This window comes from Onychostoma macrolepis, chromosome 01, assembly GCF_012432095.1.
Source record: "Onychostoma macrolepis isolate SWU-2019 chromosome 01, ASM1243209v1, whole genome shotgun sequence".
Lineage (NCBI taxonomy): Eukaryota > Metazoa > Chordata > Actinopteri > Cypriniformes > Cyprinidae > Onychostoma > Onychostoma macrolepis.
The window spans coordinates 13,079,533-13,107,227 of record NC_081155.1 but is presented as its reverse complement, the minus strand read 5'-3'; the positions used below and the strand labels follow the sequence as shown (position 1 = coordinate 13,107,227).

Here is a 27,695-nt window from a genome sequence, read left to right as displayed (position 1 = left end):
ATACATAAAACACAATAAAAGTATCATAAATGTAGACAATGTGACTTGCGCTATATTACACATGTTCTGAAGTCAATATGCAGGATCTCAAGATTGCAAGTTATTTATTTGGCACATTTCATACACAATTTTGATTCGAGTCGAGTTTAAAGTTACATTTATGAACACAAAAAAGTAAGAAAAGCTGCCTTTTAAAAATAGATTAAAATACATTTAAATAAAAGGCCATAATTGCAGTTTATGTTCATTCACAGAATACGCATACAGTAAAAGCCTCATTTTAATTTCTCATTCACTCTCATGTACATGCACAAATGCATGCGATTTTCGGTCTTGGTCTTTGACCTGTGGGATGTGCAAACATATTAATTAGACATTATAGATTAAAGCCTGTGAGATGCAGGTGATGTCACATAACAACTCTAATTGCATTAATTAGGGTAATTAAGGCCAGACATTTGGCGAAAGCATCTTGTGTATCCCTGCCTGATGTCATATTTTCCTGTCGTCTGCCTCACCGTGCCATGTTTCCGAGCTCAGCGTCCATGTGTGCCGGTGTCTGCTGGCATCAGGATAACTGTGTTCATTTACCCTGAGAGAGCAGAAGACATACGCTCTGTTACGGCGCCTAGTGAGCTGCCTACATAGCTGTATTTTAAGGCATCATATGTGCGTTCCCAACATGAAGGCTGTTCCAAAAGATAGGCAGTGTAATTCTTAGATATGTATTTTTCAAAATGCAGTCAGACAATGCTCTGTGATGAACACAGAGAAAAAAATAATTCAAGATGAATAATTCATGAAGAACCTTTATCATCCATGGAACCTTTCCATTGCTCAAAGGTTTCTTATAATGGTAAAAGGTTCTTTAGATTATTAAAATGCTCTTCACATTTAGAAAAAAAAATTGTTCTTGTAAAAACTGATTTCTGAAAGGTACTTTACCGGACCAAAAATTGTTCTGTGGCATTGCTTCGAAAATCCTGACTTGTAACCTTTATTTTTCAGAGTGTGGGCAGTAAACAGCAAGGACGCTCACAATGTTTTGGAACAGATGCATATAAATATACTGTAAAACATTAGATTCTAGTGTCTGGGAGAGAAAATATCCCCCCCCAAAAAAAAAAGAAGATACAAAGTGGAGAAACGATGAATTTCTTCCAGGAATGTATGCCAGGTTTTAATGGGGAGAAGCTCATTATTTGTCTTTTCCTCAGCTTTCGACACATGGCTTTTGAGTGCACAAGGGGAAAGAGGAAAAGGAAATGGAATTCTCTTTAAGAATTCATCACTCTCAGAGATGCAGGAAGTGCCCGCGGGAGCCATTTTGTTTCTCAAATTGTGCTGAGCGGAGTGCAGCGAAGAGAGAAAATCTGGGCACAGATGAGCGTGCATTCTGAATGTCACTCAGACTCCAGAGAGTCTCTAATTGATTTGGGACTTTGATTCTTCACTCATTTCGAGATCACAATGCTCAGAGAGTGGTAGTGAGCGACACAGCCGTAAGCTTTTAAATGTCTTGTGTTAAACATGGCACAGATGCTGTGCAAAACTTTTTTTAAAAGAGCTGTGAGAATGTGGCAGTGTTTGGAATAGCGTGCTAGCATTACCAATCTGCAGTACATAGTATGTACACTCTTAAAAATAAAGGTCTTTTATTGGCACCTATGGTTCCGTGAAGAACCTTCAACATCCATGAGAGCTTTCCATTCCACAAATGTTCCTTAACAGTGGGAAAAGTTGTTTTGGATTAATAAAATGTTCTTCACAGTAAGAAAACTTCGGTTCTTTTAAGAACTGTTGATCGAAAGGTTCTTTGGGGAACCCAAAATGGCTCTTCTATGGCATCGCTGCAAAAACCTCTTTTTTTGGAACACAGTGTTCACAACACAAACATGTTAATTGTACTTTTTATTTTTTTATTTTAAATGTCGTTATACTTACTTGTTTTGGAACGTTCAGAACGTTGCGAAATAAAAAGTTCAATGTTTCCTCAATTTCTGTAACATTTGCATAACCAAGAAAAAAAAAAAACCTAGAGGTTTTGACTGTTCAGAGAACATTCAGAAATAACATTTCTGACTTAATTGGAACTTTAGCAAAACATTCTTAGAACATATTTTTGTTATCTGTGACTTAAAATCAAAAGAAAAGTCACTTTGCATGATGAAGTGAAGGACTGGATGTGAATTTGCTACTAAATAGAAAGAAAATAAAAGGTTTGAAATGAAATGTTCGAGAGATTCTGGCCTGCTTTATTGCTGGATTTCATCCGTCCGCTGTGCCTAACTCTGCTGGCCAGGCTGGAGCAATCGTTCCACCAGCCTTGCACTGTCTGCATCAAGATAAATGAGACAATTAGAGCTTCTCTGTTATCAATTAAACATCCAGGACGGCTGTTTTACATCAAACACTGCAATTGCGATTCACTGTGAATCCAGATTCTTTTGTTCAGACTCCCATCGGGCACCAATCTAAACTGAGAATGCCAGTTTTAGGTAAATTGTTTTTTTGGACATTGTTATTCGATTTTCATGGCCAATTTCAAATGTTTTGGGATCTTTTTGTGCTTTGTTTTGGTTCTGCTACTGTGATTGCCTAGAATTCAAGCTCTCATACACACATGCACACAGAAAGCGTATATACGGAAGTGGGAGAGGGGTCTCGGGCTACAATTTAGGGGGTGCAGGTGGCGCTAAGCCGGTATGGGCTCTGCCCGCTGTCCCTGCACGATGCCAGCGTGCTGCACGCATACACACACATACACAGATGATGCCAATACCATCTGTCATCGGTGAGAACATCTGCAGCTCAAGGTGCCCTTGTCACCCATAGTTAAAGTAACGAGAGAGAGAGAGAGAATACAACTACAGATCTTATTAGGATCAAGCAAAATGCAACTCAGCTGAAATAAACCTACATCATGTTTCGGGAATTTCAATTTTAATTTTTGTGTTTGCTTTCATTAAGCTGACCAATTCAACCCTGTTACAAAAGTCATTGTAAGATAGGCCTACATGACCAAACTATTTTATTTATGGGAAATATAATTTTATCAATAAACCAAACAAACCAAAATGCTGTCCCATACTAACTTGCCGCTATGGATTGAAATCTTAATTCAGACTAAATCTGGTCATTGTTTTATTATTATTATTATTAGTAGTAGTAGTATGTTTGCAAAAGTTTCCACTGATATGTTTACTGAATATTTATTTCTAGGAAAAAATTACATTACACAAATCAAGGTTTCAATCTGCATTCACAAATGTCCCTATATTTTACTATCTGTCTTGAAGACAGATATGCGAATATGCTAATATGAAATAAAACTATTTAGTTCCATCCTTTTTTAAAAAGTAATTAGTAAAAGTGTATTAACGTTTACTATCACGTATTACCTTACATACACTATAACAAGTCTATAATAATGATTTATGATTTAGAACAGTCGGGACGGATTTCCCGGGAAGCACATCTTCCATCATTTGTCAGCACGTTCTACGTCATGTTCCTATAAAGAAGTTCTGGCTTCTATAACACGTGTCTCTATGGTGTAGAGAAAGGTCCAGTAGCGTATTTGTAGGACATCTGTCTTTTTCTTTTTCCACTTATAGAGCCCAACTTACATAATTAACTAAAGCCGTAGTGTTCAACCGTAGCCTAGTAACCTGCCAGAGGGCTATACATCAAACAATTAATGTCTTTAAATTACATGAAAAAATACAATAATTAAGATGAATGAATTACAAATTAATAAACTGTTTTGTTTAATATATACCTCACTTCTGGGGACAATTTATCTAATCAAAACAACAACTAAAATCAAATGCACACTTCCTTATGGGCATACTTTGTCAATGCATTCTTTTGGAAGGTTCTTGTTTTTTGGGGGGGTTTTTTGTTCTGTTCCTGTTTTTTTTTTTGTTCCTTTAGAAACACAGATGGTTTCTTTTTCATCTCTCTATCTCACACACTGCCTCCCACCATCCGACAGGTGCAGAATAAACACTCACACACACACACACACACACATGCAGACATTATCAATGACATACGTCTCCTGAGAATGACAGTAGTCCAGGGCATTAAGACTCTGCCAGGCTGAGTTTGGCTCCGTAGGGTGAGTCTTTTGATAGAAACACCTGCAAGATGGCTGAGTTTATCTTTCTTTAACGCCTCTCCTGTCTTTGGCATGCACTCTATAACACGTTGGAAACAAGAAAAACAGAGGAGAGAGGGCTTCTCCTGCTTAAGGTTAAGTGATGAGTAGGACTGTGAATGTGTGTGGGGGGGGGGGGGTTTAGGCCTGAATACATCCGCTCTCATATATACGCACCTCCTGATTAAGTGTTTATATGTTTTTTGTATGTGGATGTGTGTATATATGAAGTGTGTGTGAAGCAGATGGCATGGCTGGGTAACTATGCCAGTCTTTCAAATATATTCAGTGTTGTGCTCCATCTGTGACCCTGCATGCCAAGACCTGGCCTGACCCTAAATCTATCTATAAGGTGTATATAAATGACATTTATATGTCCCAGAGTTTTAATGATATTTTTTTTCTTTCTTTTTTTCTTTCTTTCAATACATTAAAACACCCTTGAAATCTTTTTACAATTTCCTCATAATAGTTTTTCTCCTAATTAAAAAAAAACTACCTTTAATCAAAGTTATTATTTTGTTGTCGTAGACCCCGATTTTCAGTCATAAACTATGAAAATCTATTGTAAAATAAATCACGTTTAAAATTATGATGCATTTAATAAAGAAAAAAAATTATGTGTGTTTTTTAAAATGATTTTCTTATATTTTCAATTTCTGTCCATGATCTGTGTCCACAATGAATAATTTCCCTAGAAGTTAAATTATTATTTAATTTTTTTTTTTCCTGTTGTTGGTGTACCTGGTTATCAAGAGGAAAAAAACGGTGAAAATCATGAATGGAAGGATATGATACGTGGACAAAAGCAAAAAAAAAAAAAAAAACAACATAAGGTAAACGTGAACAAAACATTTGTTTAATTTTGCTGAGCTATGCAAATAGTGTGAAAATATTAGGCTATTTTAATTATTGTATTTAGAATAACCTACACATGTGAGCTATGAGAAAAAATTATTTAAAATCACAGAATTCTATTAAACAAAATGCATAATTTGAGATTGACATCTAATGTTGCCCATTGTTTTTAAAATTAGCGAGAATGTGAAAATGTTTTAAGAGTTGTTTCGTCTTCTTTACTTATTAAATCCACAGAACTCCATAAAAAGAATCCAAATATGAAACTAATCAGCAGATAGGCCTAACAGTTTGAGTTCCTGAAGCAGAAAACGTTTCCATTTTTATGTAAGGTAGCTCATAATTATACAGAAAAACAACAACATATTTGACGATTTTTAAATCGAGTTTAAAGGGTTTTGACTCAAATCCTGAAAAGTGTCACGTGATTGCATTTGCAGCGTCTTTCCCGCCGGAACCACGCGGCCTTCGGCGCAGGAGTCGACAGGTGCGCAAGGGACCGGCGGTAAGTCTTGAAATTATTAGTCAAAGAGCGGCTTGTAGAGCTCCGTTTTCTCCATCGTCCTCCCCACAGTGAATCTAAAGCCCCGAGACGTGCAGAGTTCAGCTATTTGTTGTTCAAAGGTGATATTAACCAGCGTCGCCTGTCGAGAAAGATCAACTACTAGGGGTCCGTTCTTCGTACCTCGCTTAATACATCTGAGATGATCTGAAAGATGCCAGATTTTCTAATCCTGATAACTGATCTCTGGCTAATTTGGTTCTTCAAACGAATTTGTGATTAAAATATCTGGATTAAGTTGCCGAAAAGGGCAGATGCATCGATCCTCGAAACCGCGATTGGCTGGCGGCAAGACAGCCACGTAATGACATTATATAATTAAAAAAAGACACCTGACGAAAAACTTGACGCATTTCTGGACTTTTATAAGAAAACAGCCAAGCGAACAAAATTACATAAATGTTATAATACATAAATAAAACGTGTACTGTTTTTTTTTTTTTGTTTTGTTTGTTTTGCATGATTTCCAATATTCACGATTTATAGTATTTGTACAAGCTTTACATTTTATTTCAATGTTGTAATTAGCAATTCATTTAATTTTATCGTCAAAACAGATTTGTTACGTGACAGCATTAATTAAAGTTTCTTAAGGGTCAAGATCAAGTTATCTGCATCTCCTGCTCCATCAAGCCACTCCCATAATATCTGTCACCACTCAAATTAATGCACGGCTCAGATTAACTGTATACAGGGCCGGATTATCCATAGACGGATTGGGCGAGTGCCCTGGGGCACCAGCCAATAGGGGGCACCAAGTGATTACAATAATGACAAGACCGTTAAAATATTTTTTCATGTTTTGTATATATTATTTTGCTGGAAGAGATACAGATGGGTAGAAAATGAACAGTTAATGATACAATATACAGAGAGAATATCAAATATATGCACGCATATAAATAATTGCGATTAGGTCAGGTCACAGTGTGCCCCATCCCCCCAGTCAGAGTCCAGCATATTTATTCTCAAATGGATAGGCAGCATCAATTTGGCGGAATAAAAAAATTAAAAAAAGAGAAAATATCACGACACATTGCCAGGGCTATACAGTGCGACTGAAAAGTAGCTACTGTGTGCGACGATCAAAAAATATTTAGGAGCACCTGTGCGACTAACCCGATCAGCATAGGCTATTTGTGTTTGCGCTGAGAGGAGCTTCAAAGATTTCTACTTGCGTGTTTGTGCAGCGGTGAGTAATGTATCGCAGACATGATTCCTTGAATGCAATGTTAATCAGAATCCACTCACTGCTCAAAATACTTTTGTTCATTGCTGAGTTATGCAAGCTCACAAATCCTCTCATTATAACAAACAAAGTGTAGACAGTGTAAATAAGAGATTCGTTGTGCAGTGTAGAGCGCTTCATTGATTATAATGGAGTTTCGTGAGATTGCGAGACTGAAGTGAGTAACAGCTTTTAAATATTATTAAAGGAGTTTGTAAATGTGATATTAAATTAATACAACAGCTCAATAAACAATAAGTTATGTAAAGTGATGTACATTGTATGACTTTTAACAATATTGCCTGATTTTGCTCTATTTGGTCAAGGAACATAGTTTCTAACAGTCACAGCTGAGCCACTGCTCATCATTCAAACACAGCTGGTGTTTCATTTATGAATGAACCTGCGTTTTTAAATGAGTCTAGTGAGTCAGTGATTCAATTACCCACTCATAAAGACAGTCACTTGCTTCGTTTCTGAATGAATCACCTGTTCAAACGAATCAGTTGAATGAATGATTCAGTGAAAAAAAAATCAGTGACTTGCCGCCATCTACTGGCAGTTTTATTTTTATGTTTAAAGTGTCCTTTCAGTTATTTAAATCATTTCAATCAAACAATAGTTCTATATTCAAAATTTTATATTTAAAACATTAATCTCACAACATTGTTATGAATTTAAAACATCCATGCCACCTCTGAGCCTCTGTAAATGTCTGTAAATTTACGTAGCCTATATGCCACTTTTGTGTTCTTCTGTGCCACCTTTGTAGTGGATTTTGTTATATGATTTCTTTTGATTAGTAACTTATTCTTCTTATTCTACCTGTTCTTATTCTATTTTTTTATTATTAGAAATTTTGAAAATATACATTTTAAAATTTGACAATGACATAGCCTACCTTTAATAAAATTAAGGGGAAAAATGGCATTACAAAAAAATGCCCTGTAAATCACTTTAAGTAGTCAAATATTACCTTGTAATGGGAAGGCTAATTTTGTTATTGATCAGAAGGTGCTCCTGAATTGGGTTTTGGGGGCACTTCAAATGTGGTCACCCTAGGGCACTACACTGTGTTAATCCGGCCTGACTGTATAGCATGTGTGTAAAACTCCAATACAATTATAAAGTAATTATTACATCACTAATAAATCTTTCAATGAGTAAAAGTGGCTGTGTCTATAGTAGGCTAGTACACAACATTGTTATATTATTTTCAAATTAATTTTGAAATTATTATTATTTTAAATTATTGTCCCTGGACCAGTAGGGTACTCTTATAATAAAGTAGCGGTGGCTGGGACATATTTTAAGTATTAATTCTGCTTAAAAAGATGCAATCTAATCCTGTTTACATGAAATAAACCTGCTCCCGAGCAGGTTTAAGCTGACGGACCTGTTGCTATGACAGCAACTCCGGGATCAGCGTCGAAGAACTAAACAATCCAAGATCAAGCGAAATCGGCAACAATCAAATCCAGCTAACTGAGTTAGCGATGTACGAAGAACAGGCCCCAGGCCCTAGATCTGCCACGATTAGCTGTGGAGAGCAAATACACCGCTATGGTTTAGTCAGTCAGTCACCCTGACGATATCAAAACTCAGTGTAGCTTGTCTGGAATAAGTTAATTTGATGACTTTAGCTACATATCCATTCTTCTTTGAATTGAAGCGGAGTACAAAACTAATAGAAGTTATGCACTTTTATTTATTAGTATAAATACGTCGAATGTTGTATTAAATCCATGAATCCACTAGAGGACGCCAAATGCTATTTTGAAAAGAGAAGAATGTCACAGATAACCTAGGCTACTAACAAGCTACAAAACAAGCAGAAATGTCACCCCGTCTCCATTTATGATTTATGATACTCTGACTAGTGAGAATATTTTCTGGGAACATGTATGACTATACTTGTGAGGGACTATTTAAAAAAAAAAAAACTATTTGAAGCTCTCATAAATCTGTCAAACCATGTTTTGCTTTAAATCTACTGATGTCAGGTTTGTTTGAGGGTTAAACTGGGCTTTAGCATATGTAATCACCATCACACACAAAATGTGCATCTACGGTCGTCACTGATGAAACATCCATGTGAATGTTAAACCCTCCTGTTCTGTTTAAGTTTATAATGTTTGGAGAGACCTCCCGTGTATGTGTAAAAACTCATTTAAAATATATTTTTCATTTACATTTTTTACAAGGTTGCTTTAATTGAAAAGACCCAGCAGACAGATATTCCTGAAGATTTAATCTTCTTTTATATAATAAAATATATGCAAAATAGTTTCTGTTTGCAGTCAGTTTGACCTGCAAAAATATACTGTTGAAAAATGCGATTTGATAAATTTAAGAAGATATTTGAGAACTATACTTAAATCTATTTGTTTGAGCAGAAATGTCTAAGTCTCTCAGACAATAAACAGTATATGAGGAGTATATACACATATGTTTTAGGCAAAAAGGTTTATGAAAGTAGAAGAAATCTTGATATGACCCTTTAAAGTTGAACAAGCATAAATGTAAAGCTTTTTGATGTTTTAAGGTGCTGTTGTTTGTGTGGTAGCTAATATAACGCGGCCTAGTATTTTCAACATTCTGGGCATCTAGAGTGCCTAAGACTTAAAGGAACCTGGCATTGGTTTTTACCACACACACACACACACACACACACACACACACACACACACACACAATAGTCTGCTTTATAAGGTGCCCACGATACCATGGCAACCCCCATGTTCTCAGCGAGAAAGGATACCGTATGCCAAATAAATGCCATGGTAACTTAAAAAAGAACAACATGTTGCCCAGCAACCTTTGAAAGTTATTAAGGGAAATAAGTGGGTACAGAGAAATTGATAGGGTGTTAAAAAGAGACGGGGGAGGGGGGGAAGAGAAACAAACACGGAGAAAGAAATCAGACATTTTAGTGTATCCTTTTTTCTGGGCCAAATTGCATCATTGTATCAACTAATGCTGTGATTCTGTAATCAAGCCATGATTAAGTGTGTGTGTGTGTGTGTGTGGACACAATTACTCATTTGTAGTAATCAGCAAAGTTATTGTATGTGGACATACATTTTGTTGGAGTTTCATATGTTTCCCAACAGAGCCTCCCAGAGGTCTTATTACAAAATGTTTACGACTGTGTATGCATGTAAAATCAGGGATTTTCAAACTTTGGGAAAAAGAAAAGAAAAAAATTAAGTTGATGCCCCCATTGTAATGGGACAGCCTGCTATATATTTTCATGTATAGAGATCCGTTTATAATATAAGGAATTGTGCGTTTATAATATAAGGAATTGTGCGGTATTATAAAGAGAATATGTCACCAAAATGTTAATAAATATTATATTATATAGGAAATATTAATTCTGCATTAAACTGAAAACAGCAACATCCGCCAACCCCCCCAAATACCTTTTTTTTCTACCTAATATTACATTAGACAATAATTTTTAGTTCTGTAATTTTATAGAGCTTTTCAGAAATATAATCACAAACTTAGAATGATGTATTCAAAGTATCTATTAACATGCATTATCTTTCAAAAGTTAGGTATCAGTAAGATTTTTTTTTTTAATTAATTAATTAATACTACTTTTATTAAATTGATTCATGATGTTTATAATCTAACAAAAGATTTCCATTTCAAATAAATGCTGCTCTTTTGAATTTTATCAAAAGCTTCTGAAAAAAAAAAAAGAATCCTGTTTTGACAAAAAAATATTATGCAAAATTCATAATGGATTCAACATTAATAATAAGAAGAAACATTTATTGAGCATCAAATCAGCATATTAGAATGATTTCTGAAGGATCATGTGCCACTGAAGACTGGGATTAATGATGCTGAAAATTATAAATTATATTTGAATATATTCAAATAGAAAACAGTTATTTTAAATTGTAATATTTTACAATTTATGTTTAACTGTATACTGTATTTTGGATTATATAGCTTTGGTAAGCATCAGATACTTTTTTTTTTTTTTGAAACATTAAAACAACTTAATAACCCCAAATTTTTAAACTTATAATAGTTTAACTATTTAAATAGTAGATTCATATTTATCTTTTTCCCTGTTGAAACATTTTAATATTCTCCAATTTTTGCACCCCTTGCAGTCCCCTGGGTGTCTGCAAACAACAGTTTGAAAACCCTGTATGAAAGCAACTTCTTTACTCTGTGTTGGTTAAATTTGGTGTGTATACACTTATGTGCTTGCCAGACACTTTCTTACCAGAGCTCCAGTGAAGAAAGTGCATTTGTTGTGGTGTGATGATTGCTGGAGAGCTGATAGCTGGGGAAGCAATTTGAGCAGCAAGACAAAACCACAGCATGCTAATAAGAATGTAATTCCAACAAGACTGTAAGGCGGCACAATAAAGGAAGTGTCATGTTTTGTTGGTAGGACTAGAGAGTGTGCATTTCCAAAACTATATGTTTGCGTCTCCGTCTCTCTCTCTCTGTGCCTGTGGTTGTATCTTTCCATATAGCCTGGAGTGATGTGGGCCTTGTGCCCGCTCTCAGCTCTCTTAGTGAGTGAGTGAGTGAGTGAGTGTGTGTGTGTGTGTGTGTGTGTGTGTGTCCGTTGAGGCGCGGGCAGATTAGACCAGGAACTGCTGCCACAAAAGCGCCCTGTCTAGTGCTCTTTAATTCCTCTAAATTAGCACCTCGCGCCAGGCACTTTACACACTCGCGCACACACTGAGCAGTGCCATGCTTTTAACTGCCTTGATAATCACAGCGTCAACTAATAGTCTTTCTCTCACACTTTTCTTGTTCGCACACACAGACCCTCACACGTTTTCACTAACTCTTGGCGTCAGAGGAGTTTTTTCCGTCCTGTGAGACGCGGATCTCAGTTAGCGGCTAATGTGAAGCTGATAGTGCTGTACGCTCTGATGCCCTTTAATTCACTTACCAGTGCTGAACTAACACAACGATTCAAAGTCTCAAATCCTTTTAACCCATACATTGTGTTCTGTGTCGATAAAACACAATCTGACCCGCGGCTGAAAGGTGGATTTTGAAGAAGAGGCCGGTTTAGTGAATTTGGTTGTTTGTATTAATACTGCCAGACCATAGAGGGCGCTAGTATCTATCTATCTATCTATCTATCTATCTATCGTTCATTCGTTCGTTCTATCATTCTGTCTCTATCTATCTGTCTCTATCTACAACCATCCTGTTGCAGTTCTATCTATCTATCTATCTATCTATCTATCTATCTATCTATCTATCTATCTATCTATCTATCTATCGTTCGTTCGTTCTATCATTGTCTCTATCTGTCTCTATCTACAACCATCCTGTTGTAGTTCTGTCTATCTATCTATCTATCTATCTATCTATCTATCTATCTATCTATCTATCTATCTATCTATCTATCTATCTATCTATCTATCTATCTATCTATTGTTCTATTGTTCTATCGTTCATTCGTTCTATCATTCTGTCTCTATCTGTCTTTATCTACAACCATCCTGTTGTAGTTCTATCTATCTATCTATCTATCTATCTATCTATCTATCTATCTATCTATCTATCTATCGTTCTTTCTTTCTATTGACCATTCTGTTGTAGATCTATCTATCTATGCATCTATCTGTCTGTCTGTCTATCGTTCTATCGCTCGTTCTATTGTTCTATCTATATCTACCTGCATGTTATTGATCAAACTACTTTGGATGTTTTAGGCAATATTAAAATCCTGGCCAGGACGTGTCCAGTATGAATGGCACATATGGCCAGTGGCCACCCTATTCTGTTGTCTGTCTGTCTGTCTATCCATCTATCTATCTATCATTTTTGCAAATGATGTAGTTAATGCTCAATATCAATCAGGGTCTTTGCAAGAATATGAGGTTCATTGTCCAGATAAATGTCTGCAAATTAAAAATAGATATACAAATATTCTCAAATAATCTCAAACTGTTTGAAAGAATAAGCTTGACAACATTTGTATGTGCAATGATCTTGTAAACAAATAATGTATTTGCTGGCAGGAAGTTTTTTATTTGTGTAAGTGGCTCTTTGACTACATACTGACACCTGTTGGCGTGGATGTGGTTTTACTTAGTGTTGCAGTATTTACAGTATTTTAAATTGCATGTGACCTCAACATGGTGACCCATGCGTGTTTTTAACCTAAGCGACATGCATTGCATTTGAATCATTTATTATTATTATTATTAGTAGTAGTAGTAGTATTGATTTAATTATGAATAAAATAATATTACTTGTTCCTAAGAAATATGCTTGACTCAATGTGTGTGTGTGTGTGTGTGTGTGTGTGAAGCAGGCTGCATCTAGAGATCTATTCGCTAATCCCCACTGTCCTCTGCATCTGCACACACACACCCACACACACACACACACACACACACACACACACAGTGCGCTATCTGGGGCAGCAGAAGGTCTGGGCATGAGTTTTGCTCTGTTGGCATCACAGCCTGGGCACTGGCACTCATGAGACTGAGAGAAAGCTGGGTGTGGTGTGTGTGTGTGTGTGTGTCTTAGTATACTAATGAAATTAAAGGAAGTGGCAAGGAAACCATTGCCATTTAATATATATATATATATATATATATATATATATATATATATATATATATAAAATACACTACGCACAGCATACATACTAAATTACTGTTCATTACACAAGTGACTGAGACAATAGAGAGATACACAGAGAAATGCAGTAAAGGTAAAGTAATTGATTGTTTGGTTGAGAGACAGTGATAAAACAACACCAGTCATTCCTGTCACAGTTCTATCTGATATTTGTAATCTCTCGCTCTCTGAGAGGGCAGATGCCCAGGTCATCCAGCAACAGCTGGCTCTCCATGTGCTGTGACCAAGTGTTGGAGGGCCTGTGTGTGTGTGTGGTTTCAGCAAGTCATCATAAATATTCATTGTCTCAGTGAAATTTTATTGCCAAATGATTCTCACTAATGCCAAAGCATTAACTCTTCGTTACTTTTGTCCTCATGCTCTCCTCTCTAGCTCTTTTTGTCTTTATATTATAACAAAGCTTCTTACAAATGACTATAAAATGTAACACACACAAATATATATATATATATATATATATATATATATATATATAATATAAAAACATTCAATTAAAGAAAGGGACAATACAGACGCTTTGGAAGTCAATATATTAATATTATTTGTTTTATTGCCATTTTTTTGTTGCATTTTTAAATGCACATTTTCATAGGTAAGTGTATGTATTTAATATGTAGTATTTTACAGCCTTTTATAGTACCGCTACTACAGTTTGATTAAAGTCCAAAAGAAATGCCAGTTTCTTGATGTTCGTTCTAATGGTATGTGACTCTTCAGACATCTTGGAAGATTTCTTTTCCTTCGACTCTACAGTTACTGTCAGGAATTCATAAGGCAGAGACAGAAATGGCAATCAGGTATGTTGACATAACAACAGCAGATCAATACAGGTATGGCTCATGCAGAAATTTATTCTGATTGATATGATTCACTTACTCCCTTAATCAGGCCCAGATGGAGAGCTGAAAAGAAAAACAGCTGAAGCTCACAAAATAGAGATGAGAAATGGAGTAAGAACGAAGAGAAGACAACAGAATCTAAACCTGTAAAAGACAGATGGGGAGAGAGAACAGAAGGGCAAAACAAAACAAAAGATGTAAAGGCCAGGAATTTTAAAAGGAAGAGAGACTGGTATGAATAAGAGGGAAAGGGAAAAAAAACATACACAGAATTCATCAGGCTTGAATTAAACAGGACGTCATCCAAAAATTGAAAAAAACAAAAATTTTAGAACAAAAGCCTCCCAGTCAGGAGTCGCAAACTCAACAAAACTTCAGCTATAAAATGCGTTTATTAAACCAATTCTTGCATTGTTGCACACCAAGTACTGCACTTCAAAGATACAGTCAGCCAAGGGTAAAACAGCCGTGTTTACACTGTATGCCCTTGAGTAACATCTGAACAATAGTTGACAATGTGCTACTAGAAAGTAAAACAGACGGGCACAGTGTGAAAGAACATGGAAAATTTTTTATTTCAGTGTCTTTTTGTTTGTTCATAATTTAAATTGCTTTATCCGCCTGAGACTTTTGAAGAGATTTGAAGAGTCAGACAACATTCAGTTTCAAGTGTTACGCAGGTTTTAATCAGATTTTTTTTTTTTTGCCATAAAGATAGCAATGGAAGCAGGCATGGTGTTAAATTGCACAGAATCAAACATGTTTGTATTGGAGGTCATTTTATTTGTATTATAAAGTTGCATGTGTGTGCATGAGTCCCTCACTTTAATCTGTCTTTCTACAGTCCTTTCAATCTCCACATAAATCTGACCCCCTGAATGCACACACCACAGTACTGTTGCTGTCCCGCATCCAGCGATCTTCTTTCACACGCCAATGACCCCCCAGCATCTGCCTGAATGCCCTCGGGCTGGGCTCCCAAAGACCCCAAAGAGCCAAAGTCAACGCCCTCGACTGTTCTACAGTGACCGGAACGGTGGCGTTCACCCAGGAGCCCGACCTCTTGCCCCGCAGACGCTTCCAGAAACGAGGCAACAAGGGCCAACCGAGACAATGAGGACGCTCGCTGTCATCAAACAACTGGTTTGTTGATCAACCCCATGCAATGGACCAGTAGGAGGCAAGAAAATTTATAGGCATTGGAACAAGTTTAAAAAAAAAAATCTTGAACTAAATGAATTGTTCACAGTGGCAATGTTGTGTTTTGTTGTTGGGTTTTAGCTGTAAGCAGAGGACAGGAGTTAGCAGCCAGGCATATGCCGTGACCCTGGGCGGATATCAGGCCAAACGCCATGGGCAGTGTGCTCAGCCGATAAGGTCACTTTGTTGTACTGGATCACCACAGAACATGATTTGGCTTTTAAGGAACGTCCTTTGTGAGAGTTACTTGGGGAGAGCTGGTGGTCCCAGGCTTACCTAATCACAGACGGGCCTCGGGTTAAGATTGAACTTTACCATGATTTTTACCATGAGAGCTGAATGAGATGCACCTGGCTTTCAGCGAAGATTACATTGCTGCAGTGTTTACATATTTTTGAAGGCCAACCTGGAAGTTAGCATTATCCTTGACAGAAACCTAATAGGATTTTTTTCACCGTTTGCTTTTGGATTATTGCAGAAAATTAGCTCTGTGACCTGCAAAGTTACATGTTTTTTTCATCATGATAATCTTAACAAATAAACACAACTTTTATGAATTTTGAAGCCTACACAAACAGCAGAAGCAAAGCTACACCTCGGTTGCATGACTTCAACATCACCATTGAGCTTCAGCAACTCTTTCAATCTTTATTTAAAAATCTTTTCCCTGAAAGTTTGAGTTATGATAATGAGGCTGTGAAAGCATTATTGTTTTCCCATTCAACATAACATTTAATGTCCCAACAACCTCAGTAGTCTCATTTAGCCACTTATTAGCTACTGCCTTTTTTTCGAGGCAAGTAAAAGCTGTAAATATGTTTAGCTATATTTATGTTGTAGAATAAAATGTGAAAAAATATCTTGAGCTCGTGTTCACCACAAACCTTTTAACCAAAAACCCCTTCAAAATGCCTATTGACTTGGGATGATGGAACTGGACGTCTCTAGGTTTTGGCCAACAAAAATAAGTCATCCCTGCGGCACTCTATAGCTTTACATCTCACCTAACTCAAGGTTAAATGAGTGCAAATATTGGGTGCACTACAGTGGCGGTGTTATACATTTTACCAGAAAACTATGCAACAATAACAATGTCCTCGTTGTTCGTGGGGCATTATTTCAGTAGTTGCTTACGTAGTTGCACTGGAACATAGACACTGTAATGGAAAGTGACACAAATTGAAACACAAATTGAAACCTTACGCCCCCGTAGAGACATTTTTTGGAAAATTTACTCTGGGGTTATAATGCAGGCTGTGTGAGGAAACCGACGTGTTAAAGGAAAGAGAGATTATTAGTGCAAATTCAAGAATGTGTGAGTGGAGAGAAACGTTCAATATTTTTGTAGATCTGCTATGAAAAAAAAATTAAAGTCGTTTGGGTACAAATGTTGGTCATTTGCATATATTCTGGGACGTTTGTACATTTTCATTTAGAGGTAGATTTAGGCTAAAAATTGTATCTTGAGTCACAGCAGTGAACCTTTATTTTCCTTCTTTGGCATATAATACTGAAAGACTCTAGCTGTTTTTGAGGAAACGACACTCGCGCACGTTAAGGCTGAGGTCACGTACGTCGAAACCACTCTGTTTCAGATTGCTGTAGACCAGGATTCTGCATAAAGATAGGTTATCCGGACCGAAGCGCCTTCGCTGTGGTCTGTGGCTTTGCCAGAGTCTGTGGGCTGCCGGGCAAATCTACAGCTATCAGACCACAAGGCCTGTGGTGGTGAACTGGAGATAAACGAACCGCTCACCACACCCCTCACTAAAATTACCACACACACTGCCTTAAACTGCTGGCTGTCACCTGAGGTGATGCTTTGTACTGTAATCCTTTTTCTAAAGGTTTGTTGTGGCTGAATCCATTGCATTAAATGTCCTTTCGCTTTCAGAATTTAACTATTTAATTTACGATTAAAAATGATCTTTCCCGTGTCGTTTCCATTTCCCACAATAGCTATGTAATAGGATGTATCCCCATGTCCTGCAGTGAATTATAATCTAATTTGTGTCAGAGCTGTATTAAATCCATTTGCACTTTCTGAAGACGTCCTCTTTTAGATGAGAAAATGTTAAGAGCAGCAGTCGAAGCCAAGACTCGCATTCTTGCCACTTTGTTGCTTGGGAGTAACTGTGTTTTTCTTGGGATTTCTGGCTCGCCCTCTCTCTCCAGCTTCCATTTCTCCTCAAAGTGAACAGCAGAAGACCGTTACAGAATACCAAGAAAAGAAGCGGCGGGGAAAAAAAAGAGAATGTTTTGTAATTCAAAACTGCATTTAGAGGGCCAGATTAAAACAAGAGAGGAGACTCATATGCCAGTTTTCTTGTGTCTATCAAAAAAAAGGTTACACATCAGGAGCCAGCAGCTGAAGTCATTTTAGCAGAAGTTTTCTTTTTTTTTTTTTTGGAGTGGGACAGATATTTTTCAGCAAATATTTGCCCTGTCTTATTTGTGACCATACTGTATCTAATCTGGAATGCTGCATTGAAAAGTTTATTACAAAAAAGTAATAATTTGAAACATTACCTATTATTATTTTCGTAATGTAAATTTATTTGAAAACCTTTTTGTTTTCATGATCTTAATTTATCTTCAGTTTGCTTGTAAAGCTGTCAAATAGGTCCTGCACACTGTAAAATTGATGATGATAATAATAGTTGTATTACAGAGTTATCATTTATGACATAATTATTTGCAAATAAAAAAAACATTTGTCTTCTAGTTTGAGGAACAGGCCATTCACAGGAATCTCTGAACCATTGCATATTTAGAAAGTGTGTTTGTTTAGGGCTGTTTGTTTTATTTTGTGTTGTTTTGGTCATATCTATAGCATTATTTGTGGTATTTAGTATGTAGACACTGCTGTTTTTTTTTTTAAATTGTGATAATAACCTTCAGTCGTCATGTGGTCATAGTAACAAACTTTAATGGTTCAAGTATGAGGTAGCATATAATTTAATGACACCTATACAGTTAGTAATTTTATAATGGAAACTGCTTGTAACATCGCCACTGTTTTTACAATAAAGTTCTGGCAACCGCTGCAGTGTAGTTAAAATATCATATCTGAGCACACCAAAATTTTAGTGACCCCTCTTCCAAATAAATACTGCTGATGTCCTTTCAGGTCAGAAGCACAGCACAGGTTTCTGCAGCAGCCTGCGCTGCACTGAGAGCCTTTTCAACTGTAGTTTATTACAGCTGATGTCTTGTCTTCTGCCAGGTATTAAAACAGCATGACTCAGCCTACGCTGCATTGCGGTCACATTAAGAGGTCCTGTGGTGAGCAGGGCAGCGCTAGACTCTCATTAACTTGAGCCGTGATTTCAGTGATGCTGAACCCGCTCCGGTCTCACTCTCGCTCGCGCTGTGCGAGCGCAATTAACGGCGAGCTCGGTTCGCTCCAAACTCGACCTGGAACGCATTATTCGATCGTTAAAAAACGAAGTTTACTGTTGGTTCTAATTGTTCCGTGTGAAATAGAGCCAATGGGGAAGGTTTCTCACAGAAGTTGCAGTGAGAAGTTTTGTTTTCAGCTCCGTCAGAAGGTCGTCGGCCACTCATTGCAATAAACTCACATCGGGCATTTAACAGTTCCACAGAATTCGATTACAAGGTGATAAACACACCTTTTGATGATCAAAACAGAAGCTGAATTATCTTCTCGGTAGCAGTGCATGTCTGTTTTAAACTTCCACTGGAGGCGTCGTAATTATTGCTGAAAATGATTAGGCTTATTCCTCATTTAAATCCCCAGCACAGTTAAAAACTACATAACACTGGCCTGTATACGAGAATATTATGTAAGAGATTCAGAACTGTTTGCATTTGAGCCATTTTATGCTATAATATCTGAAGTTATACTAAATGCAGAGAATTTGATGTATAAAATAACCATAAATGTTTTATTAGGCCTAGCGTACATTTTTAAAAACAGTTTGTTGAAACGCTTTATTTTATTTTTAGTCATATATCACTCAATTCCCCAATTTACTGCATTAAAAATATTTTAATTTGGCACGAAATTTAAGTCATTGTCCTTTGGTCCTTTTTCGTAAAATGCATTAATAAACTATATAAAAATGTAGGTTATTGGATTTATTCCGTTGGTTAAATCGTCCTTTCTTCAGTAAAATTAATTATCGATAAAAATACACAACATTAATTCATTGCTATAGCATATTTAAAGTGGGAAATTCAAGCTGCACAGAATAGGAATTTATTTTAAAATATTATAATTATGATTCTAAAAATCATGTGATCCATTTTGCAAAACGAATTTTTAGTTTTAGTTTTGTTGAACTTATTCTTAATTAAAATTCATTAAAAGGTTAATCAGCTTTAAAAATTCGTTAAAGCGCTTCAGAAATGTTTTGAAACACAGTACTTAGGCTATGCTTAAAAAAACTAACGAAATAAATGTTGGCCAATAACGAAGGATAAAACAAATAAGTTAATCAGTATTAGTAAACTAAATTTATACGGAAAAGCCTTATTAGTGCTAAATTAATGCAAAATAAAAAAAAATATTTTTCACAAAGACTTCTTGTTTGTCATACTGCACAATCAGAGCAGTGGCAAGTTGGATAAAATATTATGAAATGATAAGCAGTTTTTATTTTGATAAATAATCAGTTTAATGTAATCTTTTTTTTTTCTTCTTCTAGATATCGAGATACAATAGGCTATCTAGTAGTGGGTAAAAAAGGAAAATAAAATATATAAACAAAGTATGTCAGACGCCCATTTAAATATTTAAGGACTTTATTAATATTGTTTTATTTATTATGCCATATGATCATATATTAGCATAAATTAAGATATAGCCTATCGTTAATTTACCAAATAACAAGAACTAAATTCTTCAACTTATTTATCAACATATAGTTTTTTCTTTCAATTTAAAGTCTTTAATATACACAACAAATATCAAATGTAAAAAAAATAAAAACAAGTTCTTCTTAACTGCTTGTCACGGAAGAGGAAGCATTGCTTCTCTAAAATCAGTGTCTTTATCGATCATTAAGTTCTTACTAATTTTATCAAAAACGTTTAAAAAGACAATGATCATTATAAGCTAAATCAAAAATAATTAGCCTATATAAATACAATGTAAAAACCCTGCTGGCTTTATTTTAATTAAGTGAAGATTTGTAAGTGAAGTATCTTAGGCCTAATACTAAATTTTCTCTGTATGGGTGTTAGTATTTGGAGAAATAATTTAGAAATCCACAGTAATATTTTATAATTATTTTGTAAACTGAATTAGTAATGTAATGCACAATATCCCTTGTACAGCATGTTTTCCTTTGATCTGGTTGAGGACATAAGAGGAGAAGATTTTTGTACTCACTGCTGTGAAGAAACTTACTGTTCAAAATGAATCATAAAAATGTGTTCATCTAGATTCATCAATTTATATCTATGTTCATGTATTTCAATCACAATTGTATATCTAATATATGGCCCTTTATCAGCCAGTAGAAAGTAAGTATATCTGACTCCACTGCTTCAGCACAAGTCCAAAGGATTTGCTAAAGTCGCATTCAGGTCTACTTTGGACCATTGGTGCTAAATGAAACCCTTTCTGGAAAAAAATGTTGGACAGTTTCCTATTGGAGGATTATGATGATGCACTTTATTATATTATTGATGAGCTGATGGTGCTTGTTTTTGGCGTTTCAGAAGTAACAGAATCTGATGGGTGGCACGAGACACCGGCACTCAACGGGACACCGGCTGAACCTGGCGACCATAAACAGCCTATCCACTTGTAGGCTACTCGCTGTGTAGGTAGCGAGAACCGAAACCTTCCCCTGTCTTTTCTGTCTTTTAAATTGCGCGAAAAAAAGTAGCCTAACCGGTCGTGTATTTCCACAAAAATTTGTACATTTCAACGGCGTTTGAAACAACGTTCCAGTAGCCTAACCAAATCCAGACAGTAACCAAAAAAAAAAGTTATCTTACAGTTTAGTCATTATAGCCTACGCTAAATCTATATTGTTGCGAAAAATTACCTTCGCGTGAGGAGGTAACCATAGCAACGGTTGATCGATCGTTATACATCTCTATAGCGGAACTTATAACCAACAAAATCTGTCATTATCACGTTGTTGTAGCTGTACACATCACAAATGTATCGCAAAAATCTGCGCTTTGTTTATAACAACTTATAGGCTAGTTGACAGTTAGACAACTGCGCTAGGGGCGCCAAAAGACAATTTGGGTTGCGCTAGCCGAACCTCAGCCGATTGCGCCCAGAAAATTACTGACAGAAAGTCTCTCTAAAATGTCGACCCCCCCCGAAACTCGCTGAATAATTCGCGCAGTGATCATCTTCAGGCTAGAGCAGGCAAGCTAGGACTCTAGCTATTCATGTAGCTACTTCCTGCACTTTTGGTCGTGTTCTATTTGAGTTCTTTTTTTAACCGTCTATCCCTGTGTGTACAGTCTGGCTCGGTGTTCAGTAATCCGCGCCGTCCATGATTTTCCCACAGCCCTACTAATGCCCCAAAGCCGCAGCTGCCACACGCTGCCAGTTGCTACATTGATCAATAATTTACCAGCTCGACGCCTCAACGACCCGCTACCCCGGTGCAGCCTCGGGTCGAATGAGGCGACAACCGATATTTACTCACGCGGAGGGGACGTTTATTCTCCCGTGCTTTAAATGCAGCGTCAGTAAGCTTTAGCCAACAGGCAAGATCCCTTCGGTGCGTCTACGGATTAGACTGTCGCAATGTGCGCGCCGCGTATTGGTGACTGCAACGGCATTTGAGGACGCCTCTCGCGTTCATCTGTCCGGGAACAGCGGGGGTCCCGTTATGGTGCGGGAGATGCAGTCAAGACAAACAGGAACTGACTTCAGGACATAAAGACGAAGAAAATCACTCACGGTCACGCAGAACGTCTAGCACGAGCGGTTCTGCGTACACCGGCGCTCGCGGAGAATTTCAACCGAGCTTGTGAATTCCCCGGTCGGTGCCGCCAGCGAGGCTCCATCGTGACAGCAGGAGAAATATATTTTAAACGGAACGGTTCACAGTATAGCCTACGCAAGCAGTGCCCAGGGACGGCGATAATCCATCGTTCCGTAAAGTGCAGGAGAAAGCTTTACTTTACAGACGGGACAAACTCTGGGAAACAGCCCGACTTGTTGAGTTCTTTTTTCGCTTCCGGTATCACCGAAGAAACCGACTGGTGCACCCGCTCCCTCTCCTCTTTTTTGGACGCGGAAGGTTTTAAAGAAAAATGGGTCTTTGAGGAGAGCTGGCAAATTCTCCTCAACTACAATGGTACGTGCTATGAGAATCAATATCTTTCCCACTGTTTGCAGAAATCGAAGCCAACAGATTTCAAACGTCGAAGCGGAGCATTTTAGAAATATAAAAAAGCGCAATCTGACAACTCGAAGATAAAATTATACTTTCGCCTCTCTTTCATACAACATGCGGTTAATAGCTTTTATAATAATATTGTTGTGTAGCTGTTTGGAAAGTGCTGTGAAATACCAAGAACACTTAATTTTGTTTTTCTATGTCTAGCAGGGAAATAATAGCTAATAATAATGTAATATTAATAATAGCCCAATGGTGAACATGATTCTTCGAAATACAAATACAAAATAGCATTACATTTAGACAGTCTCATCTAAATGTAACAGGCATTTTATTTTTTTTCAATGTCATGAATCTTGATTGTAATGTTTTCTTCTTTTATTTTTTATTTATTTTAGTTTTAGGGTAATTTTAGGTTGTACTTCAGTGTTAATATTTATTCAGGTGGCGTTATCTCTCCAAAAGCAGTATCTAAACTGAAGTAGTCAGGGAAGGTCTAAATCCACATGCTCAGTTCCACATCATATGGCAAAACTATCTGGCCTAATTAAATTGATATTAAAGAGATGGAGATGTATAAGACCAACTGTCTGTAGCAGAATGGATTTAAAAAAAAAAAATTATGATGTATTTTGCAAGATCTTATAGTAGGCTAGAGGTTTTTGAGGGTACTTTTTTTTTAGAGCTTGTATTTAGCATGCAGGCCAATGTTGTGATATACGATGCAAGTAATTTCAACTATATAATATATATATACCTAGATGTGCTACCTGTTTTAATCACATTGCAATGATAGTACAATCATTGTAATGTGATGAAAACAGGTAGCACATCTTGGCATGTCTGAAATTGAGATTTTCAGTCACAGTTTTTCAGAAACAACAGGCAGTTTTCAAACAGCCGGATCTTAAAATGGGCTGCATTATTCACGCTATAAAATATGAGGAGCCGGTGTGTTCTATATAATCAAGTTATATGAAAATATTACTTGTGGTTTATTTATTTAAATCTACAGTGCTAGACTTACTTCAGTTGCTACTCACACCTACGTGTGTTCAGAGGAGCAGCATTATTTCCAGTTATTTGTTAGTTTAGGACTTGCTTGCTCTAGTAATTTTGTCTGAATAAATATTTGCACAGCAAGCACATCAGGCTGTATTTAGATTGGGAATTTTAAGTCAGATCTTAAATGTGAGATTGACAGGCCTTTGCAGGCTGAAGGGGCTGGATCTGAATATGAAACGCCACATTTGCCTGCAGCAAGCATTTTTTCATCATGACAAACCTTTTCAAAGCATTGAACATCCTCTTCAGCCAAGCACACCTGTGAGATCTACGCAATAAAGAAATGCAAACTAATTCTCCACAAGCGAGGTCAAGCACTCGAGTCAGATTAAAGCGTCTGGTGGACGGTGTGAAGTGATGACTGGTACACCGAACTCGGTCAAATTAGCGGTTTAAATGCATTTCGCAAACCTGCTCGAAATCCCATTGGCCAAACTCACGGACTTAGTTATGGCAACTCGGCTCAGGCTGTGAATTCCAGAACCGTCTTTTCTAGATTGACTGGTTGTCACGATGCCAGGGTTGCCATGGATGCAGTGCCCTGCGGTGATTGGTGGACGGCTGCATGAACTTGTTTCTGGGTGTAAACTTCTTATGGGAGGACGTTTTGTGTTTGTGGCATCTGTGTTGGCACATGAGATGCCGTAATGCAAAGCCACCTACTCGCTTTTATTCAGCCCATTAACAGTGATGAACATGTGCAGACGAACACCGCAACACCACTGCACACCTGCACACACTCACACACAAATGCTCATGCGTATGCGCTCATAAACTCCCAGCGAATGCATGCATGTATAGATACACCTGGAGTGCTCACAGAGGCCCTTACAAGCACGTTACGGAGAAGACAAGCCGTGAAAGTGGAGATCAGAGGTGCCGGGTGCAAACCGGGTTTGGCGTGAGCCAGGAAACTTGTGTCAAAACCCCAAACAGAGCTTTAATAATTAGCAGCCTCTCGTTCATTCCAGATTCTCTCTATCGGTCTGTCTCTCCATCTCTCTCTTTCTCCTTCTGCTATTGCCTCTGAGATGCTGGTGTGAAAAATCACATTTTTCCAACAGTTCTCCCCGAGGTGCTACTGGCAGACACACAGAGAAAGGACGCTTCATCCTTTTATATAGCACTCATTCTCTCATTCCTCCTTCTTTCTCCTCTCTTTTTTTTTACTCTGTCTCTCTTTGATGCGGTTGCCATAGAGGACAGGTTTATATGCGGGCTGATTTGGCTCGGTATTGCCAGCTAGTAAATCATAATGATAAAAAACAATGGTGCTAATAGTAATTGCTGTGTCGTTTGGAGACAAACAAAAGACAAAGAAAAAGGGGTGAAAAAGGGAAAATCAGTGGGACCTGTGCTGATTGTTCTCGGGCCAGCTGGTTTTTGAATGTGTCGAGGACGGCCAGGTGTGTGTGAGTGAGTGGGAATGTTCTGTGTAAAGTTAGCAGATACATATGTAGACTCTGTGTTGGAGGGAATGAATAACTGCATTGCTGTGTATGTGAATTGCTGTGGTTTTGTTACTATAACTATTGCTCATATTTTGAGGGTTTTCAAAACTGCAAAAGCCCTAAATATTAAATATTGGTGCGTAATTTTGAAATTTTGCATTGTTGCTTTTCTAAGAGGTTCTAAAAGGCCTTAAAACAGGTTGAAAATAAATTATAAACGTGAGCTGCCCAGACCAGGCCTGTATCTACACTTTAAAAACAAATTCAGAAAACCTGTTACTTATAAATGCATGGTAGCAAGTTGAAAATTCTTATATTGATTTAATTAAACCTAGGAAGTTGCAAATATTTTGAGTTCTGTTCAGTGGTAATCGGTTTAATAATTTAGAGTAATGTTTTAAATTTTTTGAGCAATGTTTTAAATTATTTAATTTTTTTATTAATTTTTTGAATCATAAACACACATTCGTTTATATTGCCAGTTTTCAAGTCACTCTAACTCAGTGTAGTTTGTTGAATGAACATAATTTTTTTTAGAAATGTTTGTTACTCCAGAAAAGTGTAGCGGCCAAGAGCCATTTGCAGCAAACAGCTTAAAGGGACAGGTCACCCAAAAATGAAAATTCTGTCATCATTAACCATTTTTACGTCATTCCAAACATGTTGGACTTTTCTTCTGTGGAACACAAAAGAGGATATATTTTAGAAAAAAATTGCCTTTTTAGTCTATACAATGAAAGTCTATGAGGTCAAATGTTGTTAACAGGTTTGGAATAACATAAGATTGAGTAAATTGATCAAATTAAATTTTTTAGGTGAACTATCACTTTAAGTGACCAACCAGAATACCCTAGCAACTGCATAGCAATGCATTTACCAGTTTAACATGGACAGTCAGCACTCAAATTTCCTCTAATCATCTAGCTTAAAAGAAAAGTAAAGTGTGTGATTTTTCAGTCTGTTTTTCAAACAACATTGGCTAAACCAATGACATGAGTTTGGGTCCGGGACCACCAGTTTGTCCGAACAATAGTCAAAGAGGGATTGAAAGTAGTTTGAAACAGTCATTAATTTTACAGTTCTGTTTAGCACTGAAATTACACACTTAAACTCCAGACCACGAAAGTGTGTGTCTATGTGTGTGTGAGAGAGAGAAACTTCATATTTCAGGAATTTAACCACTTAAGCATTCCACCAAACCACAAACGTATTGCCATATGCCTCCAACCCATATACACCTCTCTCTCTCTCTCTCTCTCTCTCTTTCCCCTGTAAGGACCTATGGAGGAACCCCCTCATTTGATTCCGTTATTCCCACCAATTAAACATTTTAAACAAAGAGCTCTATTTATCGGTGAGAGCGAGGAAACTTGTCGTAATTAACACATTTACATACATCTCCATTGACTCCAATTAGGTCAGAGGCTCCCAGAGCCGCTTTGAAATGTCCCTCTTTTCTCTGTGTGCTTCGCCTCTAAAATGTTAATTAAGAAGAGGCTTGAGATTCTGGCTGAGGGCTGGCCATATGGACCCTGCATATGCTCCATATGCATACAGCCCATATATAATTAATAGCTCACTACAGAAAAATAGGAGCTTTTTGGAGGCGAAGACGAGGCTGAAGGTTCCTCCTCTCGAAATAAGGATAATAGCAAAATTCAGAGTTCCTCCAGGCGCCAACGTAGACTTCTGTTCCCCATCTGTGGACAAGACAAATGAACGGATGATCTCAGCGCAGCGAAATACGGTCGAGTTGAGTTTGTTCAGCTGGATTGTGCGGCCTGGCCTCGCTGACGGCTTTAATTTGCTGGTTTATCTTAGGGGTTGAGAATCAAGTCAATTAAATTAAGAGAAATCGAATGAGTCAGTGGAACGTTTTCCATTTTCTGCTTCGGTTCAGAGCGATGGGAGCCATTGGAAAGAGCGCATGGTGAAATCTGGTTAGCTGATTTCCTGGAACATGAGAGTAATCAATACCCTGAAACTAAACAAAAGTAAACACTTGAGTCAATCAATACCTAAAATCCTCATAAAGAAATCCAACCGAGATTTGTCAGGGATTTTGACATTTGTGGAAGTGCTTTAAACCTTCCACTTGCGTCACTTTTTGCTAGATGTTTGGGCTTTTGGTCAATGCTCTTTAAATGACAGGTTTTTTTTTTTTAAAGAGCTGGAGAGCTTCACAAAACATCAGTGAAGGGCTCACCTGCTAACTGCTATTGGCTGCCCCATAAAATGCTCCTTCCCACAGCTTTCACTCTTGAGCTCTTCTGTTTTCAACAACTTTCTCAGATCAGCCAGAGCTGTGAACTTGCCTCTGAGTAACGTGTGCTTTTTAATCG

General features: G+C 37.2%; 1 protein-coding gene and 1 long non-coding RNA gene across 16 annotated transcripts in view; one reads left to right on the top strand and one right to left on the bottom strand.

Moving 5' to 3' along the window:
* On the bottom strand, nt 1-12,053 carry LOC131537360 (uncharacterized). Of its 2 annotated transcripts, XR_009270263.1 has the most exons (4): nt 11,744-12,053; nt 11,060-11,119; nt 519-592; nt 1-345 (listed from the first exon to the last, which is right to left on the bottom strand). It is a non-coding gene; the product is annotated as an uncharacterized LOC131537360 (long non-coding RNA). The 2 variants fall into 2 exon arrangements; XR_009270261.1 differs by lacking the exon at nt 11,060-11,119.
* Nucleotides 12,054-14,395: 2,342 nt separating this feature from the next.
* LOC131537249 (nuclear factor 1 X-type-like) overlaps nt 14,396-27,695 on the top strand; it is a 109,711-nt gene continuing 96,411 nt past the window's right edge. For 10 of the 14 annotated variants that reach the window (XM_058770625.1, XM_058770702.1, XM_058770701.1 and 7 more), the window contains exon 1: nt 22,221-22,795. In XM_058770625.1, coding sequence (XP_058626608.1) covers nt 22,793-22,795 — 3 coding nt within the window. In that variant the 5' untranslated portion in view covers nt 22,221-22,792. Of the gene's footprint in view, nt 14,530-15,141; nt 22,796-27,695 lie in introns of those variants that run through there. The other 4 variants (XM_058770573.1, XM_058770651.1, XM_058770694.1 and 1 more) reach the window with 4 other exon arrangements.